Raw genomic sequence first — 17,594 nt, forward strand, 5'->3', positions numbered from 1 at the left:
TAAGAATAAATAAAATGCTACAGGGATTTTTATATAATCATTCTCAAATTTAAATGGACACAAGGGGAGGGGACAAGGTGGCAAATTAGTAGTTAATAGCATTTTCTACCTCAGAATTAAAAGAATTTCTCTGGGATGTGGGTGGGTGAAGGGAGGAGATTACTGAAGCTCACTATTAGATAGACCCAGAAACTCTAGTTATTGGAATACAGGATGAGAAAGCCCATCCCTAGGCACTGAGTTCCTAGCATCTCATCAGTGTAGCAGAGGGGAGGATAAACAGAAGGGAAAAGAGAAACACAAGGGACCAAATTGGAAGAAAAAAGAAAGGCAGTCTGAACTTAGCTGATCTAGAGGCAGCACTGTAGGTCAGCACTTGAGAACCTCTCTAATAGGGAGTGTGGTGGTTTAAGTGAGAAATTTCTCCCATATGCTCGAGTATTTGAACACCTGGTCCCCAGTTGGTGCAATGTCTGGGGAGGTCATGGACTCTTCAGGAGGTGGAGCCTTGCTGGAGGAAGTAGGTCACAGGGGTTGGGCTTTGTGAGTTGGTAACCACCCTTCCTCCAGTTCACTTTCTTGGCTTCATGTTTCCTTATCAAGATGTGAGCACTCTGCTTTCATTTCCTGCCAGCATGCCTGCCCCTTGCTACCATACCTCCTTGTCATGATAGGCTCTTATCCCTCTGGAACCATAAGCCAAAATGAACGCTTTCTTCTTTAAAGTGCCCTAGGCCATGGTGTCTTATCCCAGCAAGAGAAAAGAAACTTAACACAGGGAACTGTTTTGAGAATGTCAGGCCCAACATTGCTGCTTTAGGAAATCTAAGTTCATACATTTTCTTTTTCACACCAAGGAGTGCCATGCTTTCCTGACCAACATCTATCTGGTGACCTCACGTGGCACTGGTGGAATGTCACAGACAATCCCACTGAAAAATGAATGAAGAGGCATATGGTTCGGAGCCATGAAAAGAAGTGGAACATGCTTTCCTCTTAAGAGCAGTGACACAAACGGTCAGGTTTAGAGGGTCAGGATTCTGAGCAGATACATGCCATTACATCAGGGAATGAGCTTCAGAAACAAAAGGCATGACAGGTGGAAAATACAGGCCCAGGTCCTGCTGTAAACCCTCCACCCAGCAGCGTTTTGGTCCACCCATCATGTGAGCATCTCCTTCTAACAGTCAAATTCTTTCCCTCCCTCCATCCCTCTCATCCTTTACTTTCACAATTCTCCCTTTTTAATCTCCCGAACATTACAACTTTTTGCTTTCTAGCTCCCAGTTCTTCTCTTAATTTTTTTATGTTCTATTTAACTTTTAATACTTTTCGATTTAGGGCCAGTGGAATGGTTTGGCCAATCGGCCATAAAGGCACTTGTCACTAAGCCTGGCAACCTGAGTTCCATCCCCAGAACCCACATGGTGGGAGAGGAGAACCAATTCCTGTAAGCTGTCCAGCTTACACAGTGTGCTAGGGCATGCAGAAACGCAGACACAGACACACACAGAAACACAGAAACATAGACACACAGACATGTGCACGCACACACACACACACACACACACACACACACACACACAATGAGTACACAAATGTTAAAAATCCCTTTTTTGGTTTAAATCATTTTCCCCTCCATATCTGTTGTCATTAGAGCTGTGGAGATGATAAGCACAGCTTAGCATTTTCCTAAATTCTGTATTTAGCTCATTGCTACTTTGCTATTTTTTGCTGGGGATGGAACTCTACACTGAGCATATGCTGTTTTAAGAAGCTACACTTCCAGCCCACATAGGAATCATGGCATTGTGCTCTATACACAACCCACCTCTCCTAGAAGTTCAGCAAATCTTCTAACTCAAGAACAGGTAAAATTTTGAGATTGGGGGATGGGGAGGACAGCCACGGGCTATGATTCAAATAAGCATTTCTAGGCATTTCTGAAAATCTACTCTACTGAACACAGAACAAACACAGAGAGGACAAAAAGGGAAAGGCTGCAGATGCTGCGCTTGTCAAGGACTGCAGCACAGACTGTGCTCAGAGCCCTTCAGAACACATATCGCTGACAAGACCAGGGGAGCAATCACGGAGGGGACACTACTGTCTACCACACATCTGCCTAATGGACTAGAAGTTCCCTACTCTTGTGAGTTCTACAGAGAAGCCACAATGCTTTTTGATTGCTGAGACCCAGTGGTCTGCTAAGTTAATACATTTTATTAGTCACAATAATGTTAATTCAGAAACAGGGTAGGCAATGTTTGGCTATTTGCGGGGTTAAAGATATCCCCAGACAATCTGTGAATAGGCTACAGATCTGCAACATTCCAGACTCTCCACAATCTCTAGAGTGATAATCAGTTGGTGAGCCTTGCAGAAGTTCAGTCCAAGGTGCAGGGTTTCTTTCTGGGAACTTTCTTTCACACATAAAGAGGAAGGAATATAAATCCCAACATATGTAAAGGTTACAACATAGAAAACAAAAACACAGGAAAAAAAAAAAAAACCAACAAAACTTGCACCAGGCCTAATCCAAAAGCTAGTAACTACCTAGCAAATGACTCGAAGGACAACAATGTTGATGAAGTGAAAGTTAAGGAATACAAAGGAAATATTTTTTAATTATTTATTAACCACATGCTTAGAAGAAGTATTTCATTACAACAGCATTGACATATTCAATAACAATTTCCTGAGATGCATCTCATTCAAAATTGGCTATAAATTTTTAGGTTTACAGTTAAATTATTACAGCTATACAATATTGTACTCAGTATAATCCCTATAAGACATAAAATTAAATGAGGTTTTAACCTTTAAAAAAAGATCTCCATTTCATTATTAAAATACAGTTTCATACAGAAAAGTTCATTTTTAATGTAATTGACATTAAGATGTTTGCACATGCGTTTCTTATCTCTATATATCTGATTATTACTAAACACAGTCAGTTACTTTCTGAGCCCCTTGGCATGTGAGCATGGATATAAAGTCACCAGGCAGATTTCAATGTTAATGTTTTTCACATCTACTAATTATTAAGGAGCAAATTTTTATCCTTTGAAGAATTATTATTTTTTAATCATTTTTTAAAAATTTTTAATAACTACATGATTAGAAGAAGCATTTCACTATAGCTTTAACATATTCAGTAACACACTCCAGAGCAAGAATACATCTCTTTCACAAGTGGGTGCAAGTTTCTAGGTTCACAGTTGAGTTAACACAGTTATACAATACTGAACTCAGTATAAGACATAAGAAGACATAAAATTGAATGAGGTTTTTAACCTTTAAAAGAGATCTCCATTTCATTTTAGAATATACTGTTCCTTGTAGAAAGACTCATTGTTGTTGCTACTAACACTGAGATGTTGGCGCATGCATCTCTAATCTGTGTGCATCTGATTATTACTAGTCATAATCAGTTGCACTTGGATCCTTGGCGCCTGTGTATGTCTATAAAGTCATCAGGTAGACTTCAATGGTAATGTTTATCACCTCTACTAATTAGCATGATGTAAATTTCCATGCTTCCTCCTCAAATATAATACATTTTTGTAAAATTTGTTGATTTTTTTTTGTGTGTGTGTATAACACAGTACATTGCAAACCATCTTATTCGACTATACACCCACTTCCCAGATGGCAATTTCTCATAGCCTCCCTCCCCCCACTAGAGCCCTTACACTCTGATATCCCTGCTACTGTCTGCTGTGTTGTCAGCAACCCCAGCCCTTCCCCACTACTTGCCCTCCTGGTGAATGTAGTCAGCCTATCTAGAGGGCTTTGTTTTAGGAGGGTCAGCTGTTCCTCATCTAGCAGTAATCACCTGTCGATATTCCTTTAGGTAAGATTGGGGTCTGCTGTTCATTTTCCCAGTTCTATGCTGGGTTATTATCTGGTAGTCCTTTTGGCCACCCTGGCCAACAACTCGAAAGAAAATTGTTGCTTGTTGTGTAGCGTTTAGCTATGCATATGGACTCTTAAGAAATTATATTGGCTCCTTTAATCTTTGGTTATACTTTCCTTTTGGGTTTTTAAGGCCATACAGTTGGCCCAGATAAACCGATTTATTTTTACTCTTAAGGTCGTTTGAGGATCTGTTCCTCAGGGGTCACATGCACTTGAGAGGAACCCCTGGCTCCTTTCTTCTACCAGTTTCTCCTATGTGAAGATAAATCAAAAGTTCTGCTCGATCTTTGGCGGCTTCACTTGGAAGCATGGAGGATATAATTCCTCTGTGTTGACCCATGATGGAGGGGTGAGACAATGTGAGAGATAAATAATGCCTAGCTAGTTTTGAAAACCAGAGGGAACCATATTACTCCTACAACCTACTGTTAAATTATACATAGCAGATCAAGAAACGTATGTCTAGGTAAGGTTTATCTGAGAGCAACTGGTCTTTGCCTGAGATTTATCTACATGACACACAGTAATTAAAGAACCAGACTGGTGGAACTAACCTTCTTGGATGTTTAACAGACATACTTTGAGGCCTAAAATAATTTGGTCAGAGGGACATAAAGGACAGTTTTTGCTCCTAGCCCTCCTAGTTCAACTAGTTCCAGAGGACTATGAGCATCTCTCAAAATGTCCTCTATTTATGGTAGGTCACCTGTCCTCTTGATCAAGGAGTCCGAGGAGACCCCACCAGATGGACTTGAACCAGTGCCCAGTCTACAAAGAGGATGGTCAACACAGAGGAATCACTTTCTCCATGCTTCCAAGCAAAGCCAACCATGGTCAAGCAGGACCTTTGACTTATCCTCACAGAGACCCCACCAGATGGACTTGAACCAGTGTCCAGTCTACAAAGAGGAGGGTCAACACAGAGGAATCATTTCCTCCATGCTTCCAAGCTAAGCCAACCATGGTCGAGCAGCACCTTTAACTTATCTTCACGTAGGTGGAACTGGTAAAAGAAAGGAGCCAGGGGCTCCTCCCAAACCCATGAATGATACATTTTAAAAGTCACCATTTCAAGATTACCAGTATAACATCAAATTTGAGCAAGGGTTATCAATGTATTCTTATTACCACTGGTAAAACATTTCTGAAATCAGGATTTTCACATGCTAACCAAGTATCCTGACTCTAAACCCAGTTACCTCCTCTAGATAGGTATTACAATGGAGAAGTATATTGCACAATAAACAGATCTAATGACTATCAAACCTAAATTCAATCTCAGCACTGGAATATCAACAACCTAATATTATGTGCCTATTCACATGATGCAATGAGCATATGTGAACAATGTCTGTATTACTCTTATACCAAATAATATACCCAAATCTAAGAAAATGACACCAATCTACAGCATGGTAACTATCTACAGCAAGGGTTTAGAATCATGTAAAAAACAAAAATAAATCATCAACATCATTAAAACAAAGACAAGACACTTTTACTTAACATACAGAAATGACAGAATAAGAGGAACCAAGAAGCTCAACAGTCATATTCTACAGATTTAACATTGACTAGGTTAAAAAATGCAAGAATGTGGCCTCAGATTATGGAAGAATGGCTTTATCTTTAAAAGCATTTAGTGAATTTAGGAATAATAATGCCTGATTTCTAAAATTGATAAATGTATTTGCTGATATTCTGACAGATAGTATTTGACCTTTAATTGAGAGACAGCAGATCAAAGGTGGTAATGTCACCATTGGCAGATCCTGGTAAGGAGTAAGACTGCTACCCATTCTTCTACTGTCTCAATTTCCTGTATGTTTCAAATTATCAAAGGGGTGGGAGCTGAGCTAAAAGCAAGACAATGAATGGAAAGAATAGAGAAAATAGAAAAGAATTCAGGCAAAGGCGACAATATATAGTGAAGGAGCTAATCTATCCACTCCTAGGAAATACCTAGAAAGCACATTAATAGAATGAAATTACATCACATGTCTGTAACATAAAATTAGAGTACAGAGCACAGTAATCACTCCAGTATCATTTCTACCATTAAAATGGTTATAGATTCACTCAAGTCAAGAATATTTCTCATCTATCAACCAAACCATGAAGGAGAAAAATATGTGAATGGCAGCAGAGTTTGCTAGTTTTTGACACAGTGAAATATCTTGGTCAATAGGCAAGCAAATGAGAAAGGTAAAAACCTAATGTCTCAGAGAAATATTATTTGAGCAATAAAAGAAGCACTAAGGGTTTATTCTCCAAATCATTTATAAAGTAGTGTACTTACAAAGGCTTTCAGTGATGTGCAAGCATAATTAATGTGTACACACTTTTCACCTTATTAACTAATTTTAGACCCTGATTCTATGACATCACTGCAATGAAACAGTCCTATAAGCTGCTCCCCACATGGCTCCAGCTAGATATATTCATGAACACTAGACCCTTAGAAGGTGCTGCCTTAAAAACCAAGCTTTCATGATGAGTTTAGGAAATGCTGGCTGATGGATCCCTGCTCTACAAGACTAATAATCTTAACTGGGAAGGCACAAGCAAGGCACAAATTCCAATTCTCAGGACAAGGACAATGACGAATACATGCCCGCAGAGAAAGCATTAGGCATTAACGGCTCTCCAGTCACAAGTCCTCACTCGGGCAGCTATTTCCTATGTGACTTTAGATAAATTATAGAATGTCTAAGCTTTAATGTTATCATCCATAAATTTTTTCATATCTACCTTTCATAATAATGAAAGACACGAGTGTGCATATACATCTGTGTGAAAACATATGTGCATATATACATAATGTAGGGACAGGCAACATCTAACATCAGTGTAATAAATTATTGACCATAATTTTTGCAATTTACTATTGTTTTATTTGAAGTTCAATACTATATTAATCTTCAGCACATCATCAAAATTTTGTTTAGATATACACTTTGTCCAACTCTACAAGTAAAAACACAAAAGTTTTTATAATCTATTGATCCACAAAATAACCTGTAAAGAAGAATACTTTCTTCTTAGAATATAGTAAAATCTGGAGATGAATAACTGTGTGAAAGAACACATATAATCAATTACAGTAATATTCCCAAAGTATAATTTTATAAAGAAAGTGTGGAGTTCACAGTTAAGGGAGGTGAGAATTGTATTGAGTAGTCACAATTAACCACTTTATTTGGCCAAAGACTTTGACTTTTACAGTGAGGGAGGTGAGAATTGAATTCTAAAATTTGAGAATAAAAACTGTGTGAGGGAAGAGCAGAATGACTTGTGAAAAAGATTTAACGGAAGCTAAGGGCTCAGTCACCAACCTTTCTGCAAACAAGCAACCAGGGCATCAAATTAGAACTTAAGATTCTAAGAGGGCTTCATCTTTCCCCAAAGAGGTTTAAAAAAAAAAAAAAAAGGCAGAAAAGTGACAAGATGAAGAGCACAAAGATTTTAAAATAATAGGGACTTTTCAAAGACTTTACAGAATTATACCAGTACTACAGAAACAATCCACACACAATTACACTGATACAGTAGGAACCAGGAAAACTCATTCATGTGAGAAAAAAAGTAGTCAGTGCTGAAAGAGTACCTTTTTCAAAGTGTCTACAATGACTCTGAGGTTTAATTTATAACATGGTTATAGACAATCAGGTATGGTGGCACACACCTGCAATCCTGACACTAATTGGCTGAGAAAAAAAATGCAATTTCAAGACCAGCCAGGACCAAACGGCTAGTTTCACAGCAGCCCAGGATACATATGTAGTGATACCGTCTCAAAAGCATTGAAAATACATATGTATGCCTCTATATTAACATACATAGATACATAGACAGCTATAAATAATGGAAATATAACTTGAAGAATTTTTCTTGAAAGTCCTCTTTGCTTTTCCAGCCTGGGTGTCACCTTGTGGTCTCATCCACTCTTCACACTGCCCTCTGCATCCCTCAGAGAGTTTTCAGGAAAAACATCCCTGGTCAGTCCTGAAGTCCATTTAGTTTTTTTTCAGCACTGGGCATTGAATCCAGGCCCTTTTTGCATACTGGGTAAGTTCTTCAGACTGAACAATAATCCCAACCCTTGAGTCTCTCTTAGAACTCTCTTGGCTCAATGACAAATCTCAGGACACTGCTCAGTCACAATTATTTAACAGATCCTCCTTTAAACTTGTATCACTGTGTAACACAATTTACCATTTTCATCTGACAAACCCCAAGGCATCCCTCTATCAGATGTTCTTTCCTTTTCTGGTCTACTATCATCTGAGTTATTTCAGCATACAAATGTTTAATCTAGGCATCACTACAGTCTATTAGATCCTCAAACTTCTCTGTACCATCAAAAAATAATCACAAATCAGCAATTTACTCCTCTAGAAAACCAGTCTTTTAAACATAACACTTTCCTAATTAATCAAATGTTGGTTTCACAATAGAACCTTAGAAGAAGATAAACATTGCTTAGTAACCCCGGAAAAGAATTTTCACAACAGATGGAAAATTTATTTGTTAGTTATTATGTCTCATGGTTATTTAAAAAAGTAAAAGATGTTAAAAGATATGAGAATGAAGATATTTTATTAAGAAGGATTTATGTGCAAAGATTAAAAATAAAAAAGCCTAAGCATGTGATGGAGGTCTGTGTAGGTTTGTTATGATTTATCAAGGATGAGACAATTATATAGATAATCTGAAAATTTCTAAGGTCATAGTTTAGTCAACCAATTTAAGGGTGTCTCATCAAGGTTTATTTAAGAATGTTTGGTTTTTACCCAAGCTTTATGTACATGGCATGTGGTAATTAAAAGTACCAGACTGGTGGAACTAACCTTTTCAGGTGTTTAAGACTCATACTTTGAGGCCTATACTAATCTAGTCAGAGGGACTTAAAGGACAGCTTTTGTTCCTTGCCCTCCAAGGTAAACTAAGTTCCAGGGGACTATGGAACATCTCTTGAAATGTCCTGTAACTGTGGTAACTCACCTGTTCTCTTGTTCAAGGAGGACATAGAGATCCCAGAAGATGAACTTGAACCAGTGTCAAGTCTACAAAGAGGAGGGTCAACACAGAGGAACATTTCCTCCATGCTTCCAAGTGAAGCCAGCTATGGTCAAGCAGGACCTTTGACTTATCTTTATATAGATGGAACTGGTTAAAGAAAGGAGCCGGATCTGGAGAGATTGCTCAGTGGTTAAGAGCACTGGCTGCTCTTGCAGAGGACCGGGGATGGAATCGATTCCCAGCACCTACATGGTGGCTATGAATCGTCCTTAACTCTAGTTCCAAGGGAATCAAATGCCCTCTTCTGACCTCCACGGCATTGCACAACACTGGTACACTCACATACATGCAGGCAATATACTCATACACATAAGATAAAAATAATAAATAAAATTTTTTTAAAAAAATTAAGAAGGAGCCAGGGGCTCCTCCCAAGCCCATGTGACCCCTGAGGAACAGATCCTCAAACGACCTTAGAAGTAAAAATAAATTGGTTTACTTGGGCCAACTACATGTTCTTAAACACCCAAAATGAAAGTATAACCAAAGATTCAAGGAATTACAAATCCCAGACATTAAGTTCTTATAAGATGTTATTTAGATAATTATCTCTCATTGATGATTTTATTCCTAATAAGACAATGCTACTCAGGTGTAAGACTTCAAATCTTCATCCGCAATACTGTAGTGCCCAACCCACTATTGTTCTAGCCTAAAAATTAAATGATGCCTAAATTTGTTTTCTCTCCCTATCTAGAGGTCACTTAAGACAGAACTGATTCTAGTCACTCCAACAGTTACCAAAGTGCCTGAAAACAAATCCTGAGTTCATCAATCATCAGTCCAGCCTTAGCAGGCAAAAGGAAAATGAGGAGGAACCAATAGATGGATGCTTTTGGGAGCCCTCATCAAGAAATCCCAATGGAGTTTGATTTGGACATTTAAAATTTGCCCTGTTCTGACTTTTCTCTGGTTCCCTGTCTAAAACTTGTAATACTAACTACTCTTGCCTTTACTTCGCCTTCACAAATTCTAGGCACCAGTCAAGGACCTTCTTTTCTCCCTATAGTTAAGAGTTATGCAATTTGGAAGTCTTTTAAATAGAACCACTGAAGGGGGTGCCCCAACTGCCTCACCCTGCATCCCTGTTCCGCATGGAAGAAGACAGTGCGGTCTGTGTCCCGATTCCCTATTGGCAATTTGGGTAAACCTCTTCAGAGGGTGATGTGATAAAAATAGGAGGTAGAAATTGACTAGGCAGTTAGGGGGAAAAGACCCCAAAGTAAAGTAGCCAGTTTCTTCCTTGGCTAAAAGTCAAAATGTCTTTGGGCCTTTTAGCAACGTACTCTGTCTCAAAGGCCAAAAAGGTTAAAAAGTATTTGGGAGCTCTTATCCCTAAAGATTTTAGGGTTACCTCTTCAGAGAGTGGAATGTTAGAGTATCAATAAGCCCCATAAATTGAACTGGTCCAGACTATAAAACATGTCTAGTCTATCTGTTGCAGGACCCACTTTTCCAATCTCACTGGTCAATTACCTGGTGATAGAACCACTCCCAGGAAGGCAGGTTCACCTTAAGTTATGCTAAATAGATGGGCAGAATACCTGGTATGTTAATAAGATAGTGAATTATTTCCTGCCTAGAACTAGCTCAGATCCCCACAGAACTTCCAGACAAGCCACAGCCATGTAGGTTTCCATAAGTCTATCCACTTTACTGAACTCTTCAGGAAAGCATAATTTCTCCTTTTCTTCTTCATGCCTTTCTTACTAAACCTGCTTTTTCTGAGGCTTTGGGCTGCCCCTAGTAACTTGTATTTCTTCACTTTTTCTCTAAGTTTCCTTCTCTAAGCCATGTGGCTGCAAGTCAGCCACATGTCTGACCCCATGCAGGTTCTAAATCTACATGGCTTCATGGCTTTCTTTCCTTCTTACTACCATTCACCTCCTCAAGGCAGCTGCCAAGATTACCAGCTCTCCTGCCCTGAGGATTTTTCTTTAAGATTCTAATGAAATTGTAAAAGCTTAAAAAAATAATAATAACACTTTCCTAATTCTACAGTGAGTATACCATAGGCAAAATTTCCATAATATAAGTACTATTTGTTTCAGAAAAGACAAAATGTGAAGCCACGAAACAAATGACACTGTCTGCAAACATGCAGAAAAGGGAAACCTGTAATTTAAAGGGCCTGAAAAATATTCAGGACCAGATGATTTCACTAAGAATTTTCATAAAAAAAGAGGAATTGACACAAGCTCTCAATATGTAAAGAAGAAATATTCTTCAATTAATTTTATGAGCCTAGCATTTACCTGATACCAAAATTAGTCAATGACATTTTTTTTTGGTCTTTGTAGCCCCAGCTGTCCTGGAACTCACCATATAGACCAGGCTGGCCTTGAACTCACAGAGATCCATCTGCCTCTGCCTCCCGAGTGCTGGGATTAAAGGCATGTAACAACCATGCCCGGCTATCAATGATTTTAAAAAATGAAAAGCATAGTTAAATTTTATCATGAATTAAGATGCATAATTCCTTAACAAAATATCATCGAATAAAATCTAGAAATACATAAAAATATTTTATAATCAAGCTACAGAATGCAAAAAAAAAAAAAACGGTTCACATTTTCAAAGTCAATTGACAGAACAACTACATAAACACACTAAAGATGGATCATTGAAACTGAGACCGAAATGACTCTTGGCAAAATCCAACCTCCAGTGATGATTTTAATGAAAGAAACTCCTAGCCACTAGCAATAAAGAGGAACTTCTTTAACTTGATCAAGTTTTTTTTTTTAATTTTTAAAAATGATTTATTTAATAACAACATACTTAGAAGAAGCATATCATTACAACACAATTGACATATTCAATAACGTTTTCCTGAGGTAGGATGCATAAATTTAAAACTTACAACACTTTTAGAAGAAAAAAAATTTAAAAAACAAAACATAACAAAAGAGGAAGAAGAGGAAGAAAATATTTGGCACTTGGGGGGTTGGACAGGGTCCTTCAATTTGAGAATCATTATAAATGGAAAAACTAATAAACTGAATCTCATCAAAATGAAAACAAACAAAAGATCTTATAATGAAAATAAAAAAATGTCACAGACTGAGAAAATATTTGAAAGGTATGTATTAGACAAATGACAGGTATCTAAATAAAAATATTAGGAATCCTAAAATTTGGGGGAGAAAATCTATTCAAAGTTGGCAAAAGACAAGAACAGGTACTTGATCAAAGCTCTCCAAAGGGCAAGTGGATGAAAAGGGGCTCAAGGTTAGTAAGCATATGAAAAGACATCAGCACTAGCCATTAGGAGAAAGCTCATTGGTGCTCTATTTTCACAAGCTGATTATCCTTTATCCAAACACTTGAGTTAAAAGAAAGGACTTCGGGTTTAAGATTCCATCACATTCTAGAAAGTGTGCATGGATATAATGATATTTGGGCGAAAGGAATCATAGCCATATAAGAAATTCATTTGTGTTTCACATACACCTGACACATATAGTCTGGGGGTAATTTTACACAATAATTTTAGTGTTCCTGGATTTTGATAGTGGCCTAGCACAGGCATATGGATATAGAAATTACAAAACAAACATACCATGAAATTACTATCCAATAATAAAAAAATAAACTTGATAAATATAACAACTAGACTGGAATTTGGATTGTAGTTGAATGGACTATTAAGAAATGGGAGCCTCTACAGAGAAGTGAGCTGGTAGGGGTATGCCTTAATATTTTTTATTATTTTTATTATGTGTATGAGTGTACTGTTAGCAATGTATGTAAGTAGACCCAAGTGTGCAATGCCCAGAAGAGGGTATGAGGTCACCTAGAACTGGAGTTACAGATGGTAGGTAGTTGCCTGGTTGGTGCTGGGAACCAATTTAAGGTCCTCTGCAAGAGCAGCCAATGTTCTTAACCACTGAGCCATCTCTCTAGCCCTGGGTTATGCCTCTGACAGGAGTATTTCAGCCCTGGTTCTTTGCTCTGTTTTCTGGATGCCAGGAAGTAAGCAGCTTTCCTCCACATGCCATTCCACCATGATGTACTGCAGGCTCCAAGTAACCATGAAATATGTCTCTGCAAAGCTGACCCAAACTAGATATCTCCCCCTTTGAACTGATTTTGTCAGGTATGTGGTCACAAAGATAGGAAAATTAAGTAACTTAAAAATCTTTCTCTGCATTATGTATTATATTTGTCCTTGCCCAAAATTTGCTTCATCTCTACTGACAAATATTTCATTCATTTCAAATAGTTTACTTCTATCATCTAGAAAGAAGATTCTAATGATTAGAGGCACCTGAAGGTAAATGTGCTTCCTTGAGTAGATCAGAGTCCCCTCTGTAAGACTTTCGAGAGAGTACATTCATGGAACTACCTCACAGACCATAGACATTACCCAATGACCTACAAGAGGAAAAGCTAGCCATAAAGATGACATGTCAGTTTTAATGAATATTCTGGCACTGGTCAATAAAAGGTTTACAAGCCTACAATAAAAGAATATTAGCCTACAAAAGAATATCTGGATTTAGAACTTATATTTCAATACACAAGTATATTTTCCACTAAAAATTAATTTTCTTATACATATTTATCTTAAGGTAAACATTTAAGCCTGGGAAAATGCTTTATTAAAGGTTTTGAATATCTAAATTACCTGCAAACAGAACACTGCCGCTGAGGCTGAAGCGCAGTGAACATGACGATCATCGAGTAGTTCCGAGGAGGTGCCTTCACAAACTTTCGGAATTTATCACCATTCATTCGGAAGATCGAGCGCCTGGAACTCCATTCCATCAGCTGCTCTACTTTCTCAGCCAAAAGATTCTGCATTTAAAGACAGGTATTTAAATTTATAAGGGTATTTCTCCACTGGAACCTCTCCCAAACTTGAGAGTTCTCCTCACTTTCTCTTAATAAATCTATGATTGTTCTGTTAACTAGATTTATGAGGACCTAAAATTTTTTACATTAGATTTTATATAAACAGAATTATTAGATCATATTTTAACCAATTAATCTTTGTTACAAAGTCTTTGGGAGCTTGTTTGGAGGTTCTAGTAGGGAAACACAGCTACTCTACTTGTTATCCTTGAAAAGTCAGTCCTCCTCTGTGGGGAAGATCTGTCTTTGATCCAGCTCCAAGATTCAGGAGGGACACATGTGCTGTGTTGTGGGAGGAAGGGGACACCCACCTAGCCAGCCAGATCAACTGAATCAACCCTAGCAATCAATGGGGTGACAGATGTCACAGCCAGATAGCCCTCACATCCAGAAAAGCAACCAGATTTCTGCGTCCAGAAAGATGGAATGAATTTTCAAACCTTCACACTATATACAGCTAAAAGTTCTGCCAGAGAATCAAAGAAGCCTCTAACACACATGGAAGGCGGACTGGAGAGGGACTTCCAAAATTTCAGGAATAACACAGCAATGAGCTCCCTAGGGGGGTTTCTTTTGGTATCTCTCAAACTGTTTGCTTGAGAATTCAAAAGTATAAGAATGCTAAAGGTGCAGACAAGGAAGTCTGGCTCTGCTCTCTATTCTAAGGACAAGGAGAGGATAACCCAGTGGGAGAAAGTAACTGCTCCACCCCAGCTGAAGACCAAAAGGAAAATCTTAACAGAAAAAAACTGTGGTCTCATTACTACTCTTAAAAAAAAATGTGGACTGGGGGGCCGTTAACTAAGTTTCTCTTTAAGAATTTAGATACAATGAGATAAAGAAATCTTTCCAGTGAAAGTTGTATAAAAAGTGTGTAATTTTTATTTATGAAGGACCAAAACAGGAAACATAAATCTGCAGTGACAGATGTAAGCAGGGTGATGAATGTGGAGGAGGAGGACAGTGAGAACGGGGAGCAGGAGGGGAACAGAAAGAAGGGGGGAACAGAGAAAAGTGGGGGGGACCGAGAGAAGGGGAACAGAGAGAAGGGGGAGCAGGAGTGGGAACAGAGAGAAGGGGGAAACAGAGAGAAGGGGGAACAGGGAATAGGGGATCAAGAGGTGGGCCAGTGAGAAGGAGGTGATCTGGAGAGAACACAGGAGGAACTGGACTCCTGGTGACATGCTGTTTTTCCAGGGAGGGCAGAGAAGAGAGAGCAAAGAGAGGAGAGGGCAGGGAGAGGAGCGAGCACTCTAGCTTCTCAACAGAAGGCTCTTCAGACAATCTGCTGTACTTGAAAAGGCCTAAGAAAAACCTCTAAAGGGAATCTGTGCATGTCAGTGTCTGTCAAAAACTAGAGTCACTTGGGAAGAAGGAACTTCCAGTACAGAATTTCCTCTGTAAGACTGACCTGTGGGCATGTCTGTGGGGCATTTTCTTGACTGAAAATTAATATAGGAGGGCCCAGCCCACCAGGAGTGGTGGCATCTCTGGGCAGGTGAGTCTGGGCTATATAATAAAAGGAGCTGAGGGAGCCAGGGGAGCAAGGCAGTAAGCAGCACTCCTCCATGGTCTGTTTCAGCTCCTGCCTCCAGGTTCCAGCCCTGGCTTCCCTGCATGATGAACTAAAACCACTATAACTCATAAGCCAAATAACCACCCATCCCCCAAATTGGTTTTGGTGAGTGTTTTATCAGAGAAACCAAACCAGAAGAGATTTCTATAAGAAAAAGAACTTCCTTGCCCTTGAGAATAACACAAGTGTCAGTGGTCAGAAGAGAGGCTTGGATTGCTAAATTTAAGTCAGTTCTACTACACAATTTCAGGAGATGTGTGATCTCTTTTCCCTCATTCTCAAATAGAAACCCGGCATTGGCTTCCCATGAATCCCTCAGAAACAGACCTGTAAACAAGGAGAAGGGAGATAGGCTGGCTTTAAGGGGAAAAGACTCAGTAAAGTATTCTGTGCACCTTAGAGCAAAGGAAAAGACAAAACAAACAGGATGGTGGAAGGAGGGAGTGAAACCTGGCCAAAGAGTGGATGCCTCACTTGGTCATCTGGCATATGATGGCATGCTAACTGTAGGAAAAGGAAAATCATGGCTAATTACTTGGTATGAGGTGATTCTAACAAAAAGGCAAGAAATGAAATTACTCCTAACTTGAAAATAATCTTATTACTAAGATGCAAATATATTTAACTGTTTGAAATTTAACTCTGCCTGAAAATATACTACAGTACATTTTTATAAGAGACTTATAATCTTATTAAACCCAAAAATCAAATTAAATTAATTTGGGAAAGATTGCTCTGCCTTGTCAACATGTTCCACGGAGCTGAAAACTACACAGACAGTATTCGTTAGTTCTTAGGCTTAATTCTGAGAAGCAAATATGAGAATATTTTCCACATTCAGCTTAACGTGCTAGTGGTCTGCCTTAGAGGAAACATATATTCACAGGATTTGCTTTTGTAAAAAGTCTTCAACTCTTCACAACAAACAATAATAACAATATATTATCTACAAAATAATATCAATTCATTATCTACAAATTATCTTAAGCCTTAAAATTTAACTAATACATTATATAAATATAATGTGTGTTTTAAATATTTAAGAATTGTGATGCTTTAAGCTAAGACAGAAATCTCAAAACAGAAATCAAGCAGAGTAAAAAGCACTAATGGGGGCAGAAGGGAATTGATCTTAGAAACTGTTACTTATCTGAGTTCCTAAAATATTTTCACAGTTTTCACATTAAATACAAACATAGCACACTGTGAACTTCTTCAAATTGGGTTTTTTTTTTTTCAAATAACACAATTATATCTACCAGTTAAAATAACTGCACAGGTCAAATATTCTACTCTACTTAATAGAGGCTACAAGCAAATCCAAAGCCAAAAGTATTTCTCAGGGTGGGAGAGTCAGCATGAACTTCATGTTGCCCCTTGCATCCCAATGGGGACTAAGTGACCCAAATTGGTACCATATAAGCAGTGGGTTTGTCAACAGTTGAAGAATCCAGTGTTTAGGAAACACCAATCTTCTGTTTTGTGCATGTGTGCAAGTAGCTGTATACACACGTTCATGCCAGTATGTGTGGGTATGGGCATGAATATGTGTGCATATATGTGCATATGCAGACAGACCAGAGATCTGTGGCCTTGTATTCCGCTATCACTGCACCTTTGAATCACTTCATCATTTCAGGTGGGATGGCTGGTCAATGAGCTCCAGAGAGCCTCAGATCTCCACACAGCCAATGCTGGGGATGTGGATGTGTGTGGCCACACCCAGCTTTTACCAGGTTCAATTCTAGTCTTTAGGCCTCCACAAAGGGTACTTTAATGAATGAAGCATTCCCCTCTGCTATGGAACCCCATCATTAAAGGACTGTTAGCAAGTCTGCACAACCTTTGTCCTAGTTGGGGGAGGGAATACTTCTGGGTTTTTTAATATTTTATTTATTATCTTTATGTGTATGAGTGCATTGCCTGCATGTATGTAAGTGCACTTGTGCTGTGCAGTGCCCATGGGTGACAGAAGTGGGCATCAAATCCCCTGGAACTGGATTTACAGACAGCTGTTAGCTGTTATGTAGGTGTTGGGAGTTGAACCTGGGTCCTTAACTGCTGAGCCATGTTTCCAACCCCAATATTTCTGTTTTTATGGTCAAGAAGTAAATCTGCCCTTTAGCCTGGAGATATTATCACTGTCATTCAAAGCTTT

General features: G+C 38.6%; 1 protein-coding gene across 1 annotated transcript in view; it reads right to left on the bottom strand.

The window, feature by feature from the left end:
- Positions 1–17,594, bottom strand: part of Tusc3 (tumor suppressor candidate 3) — a gene marked incomplete in the record, with an annotated part of 221,011 nt that overhangs the window by 151,107 nt on the left and 52,310 nt on the right. Inside the window, 1 exon segment of the mRNA XM_017800973.2 lies at positions 13,634–13,803. Within this exon segment, the coding sequence (XP_017656462.2) occupies positions 13,634–13,803 (170 nt within the window).

This window comes from Nannospalax galili, unplaced genomic scaffold (assembly GCF_000622305.1).
Source record: "Nannospalax galili isolate Female #2095 unplaced genomic scaffold, S.galili_v1.0 scaffold242, whole genome shotgun sequence".
Lineage (NCBI taxonomy): Eukaryota > Metazoa > Chordata > Mammalia > Rodentia > Spalacidae > Nannospalax > Nannospalax galili.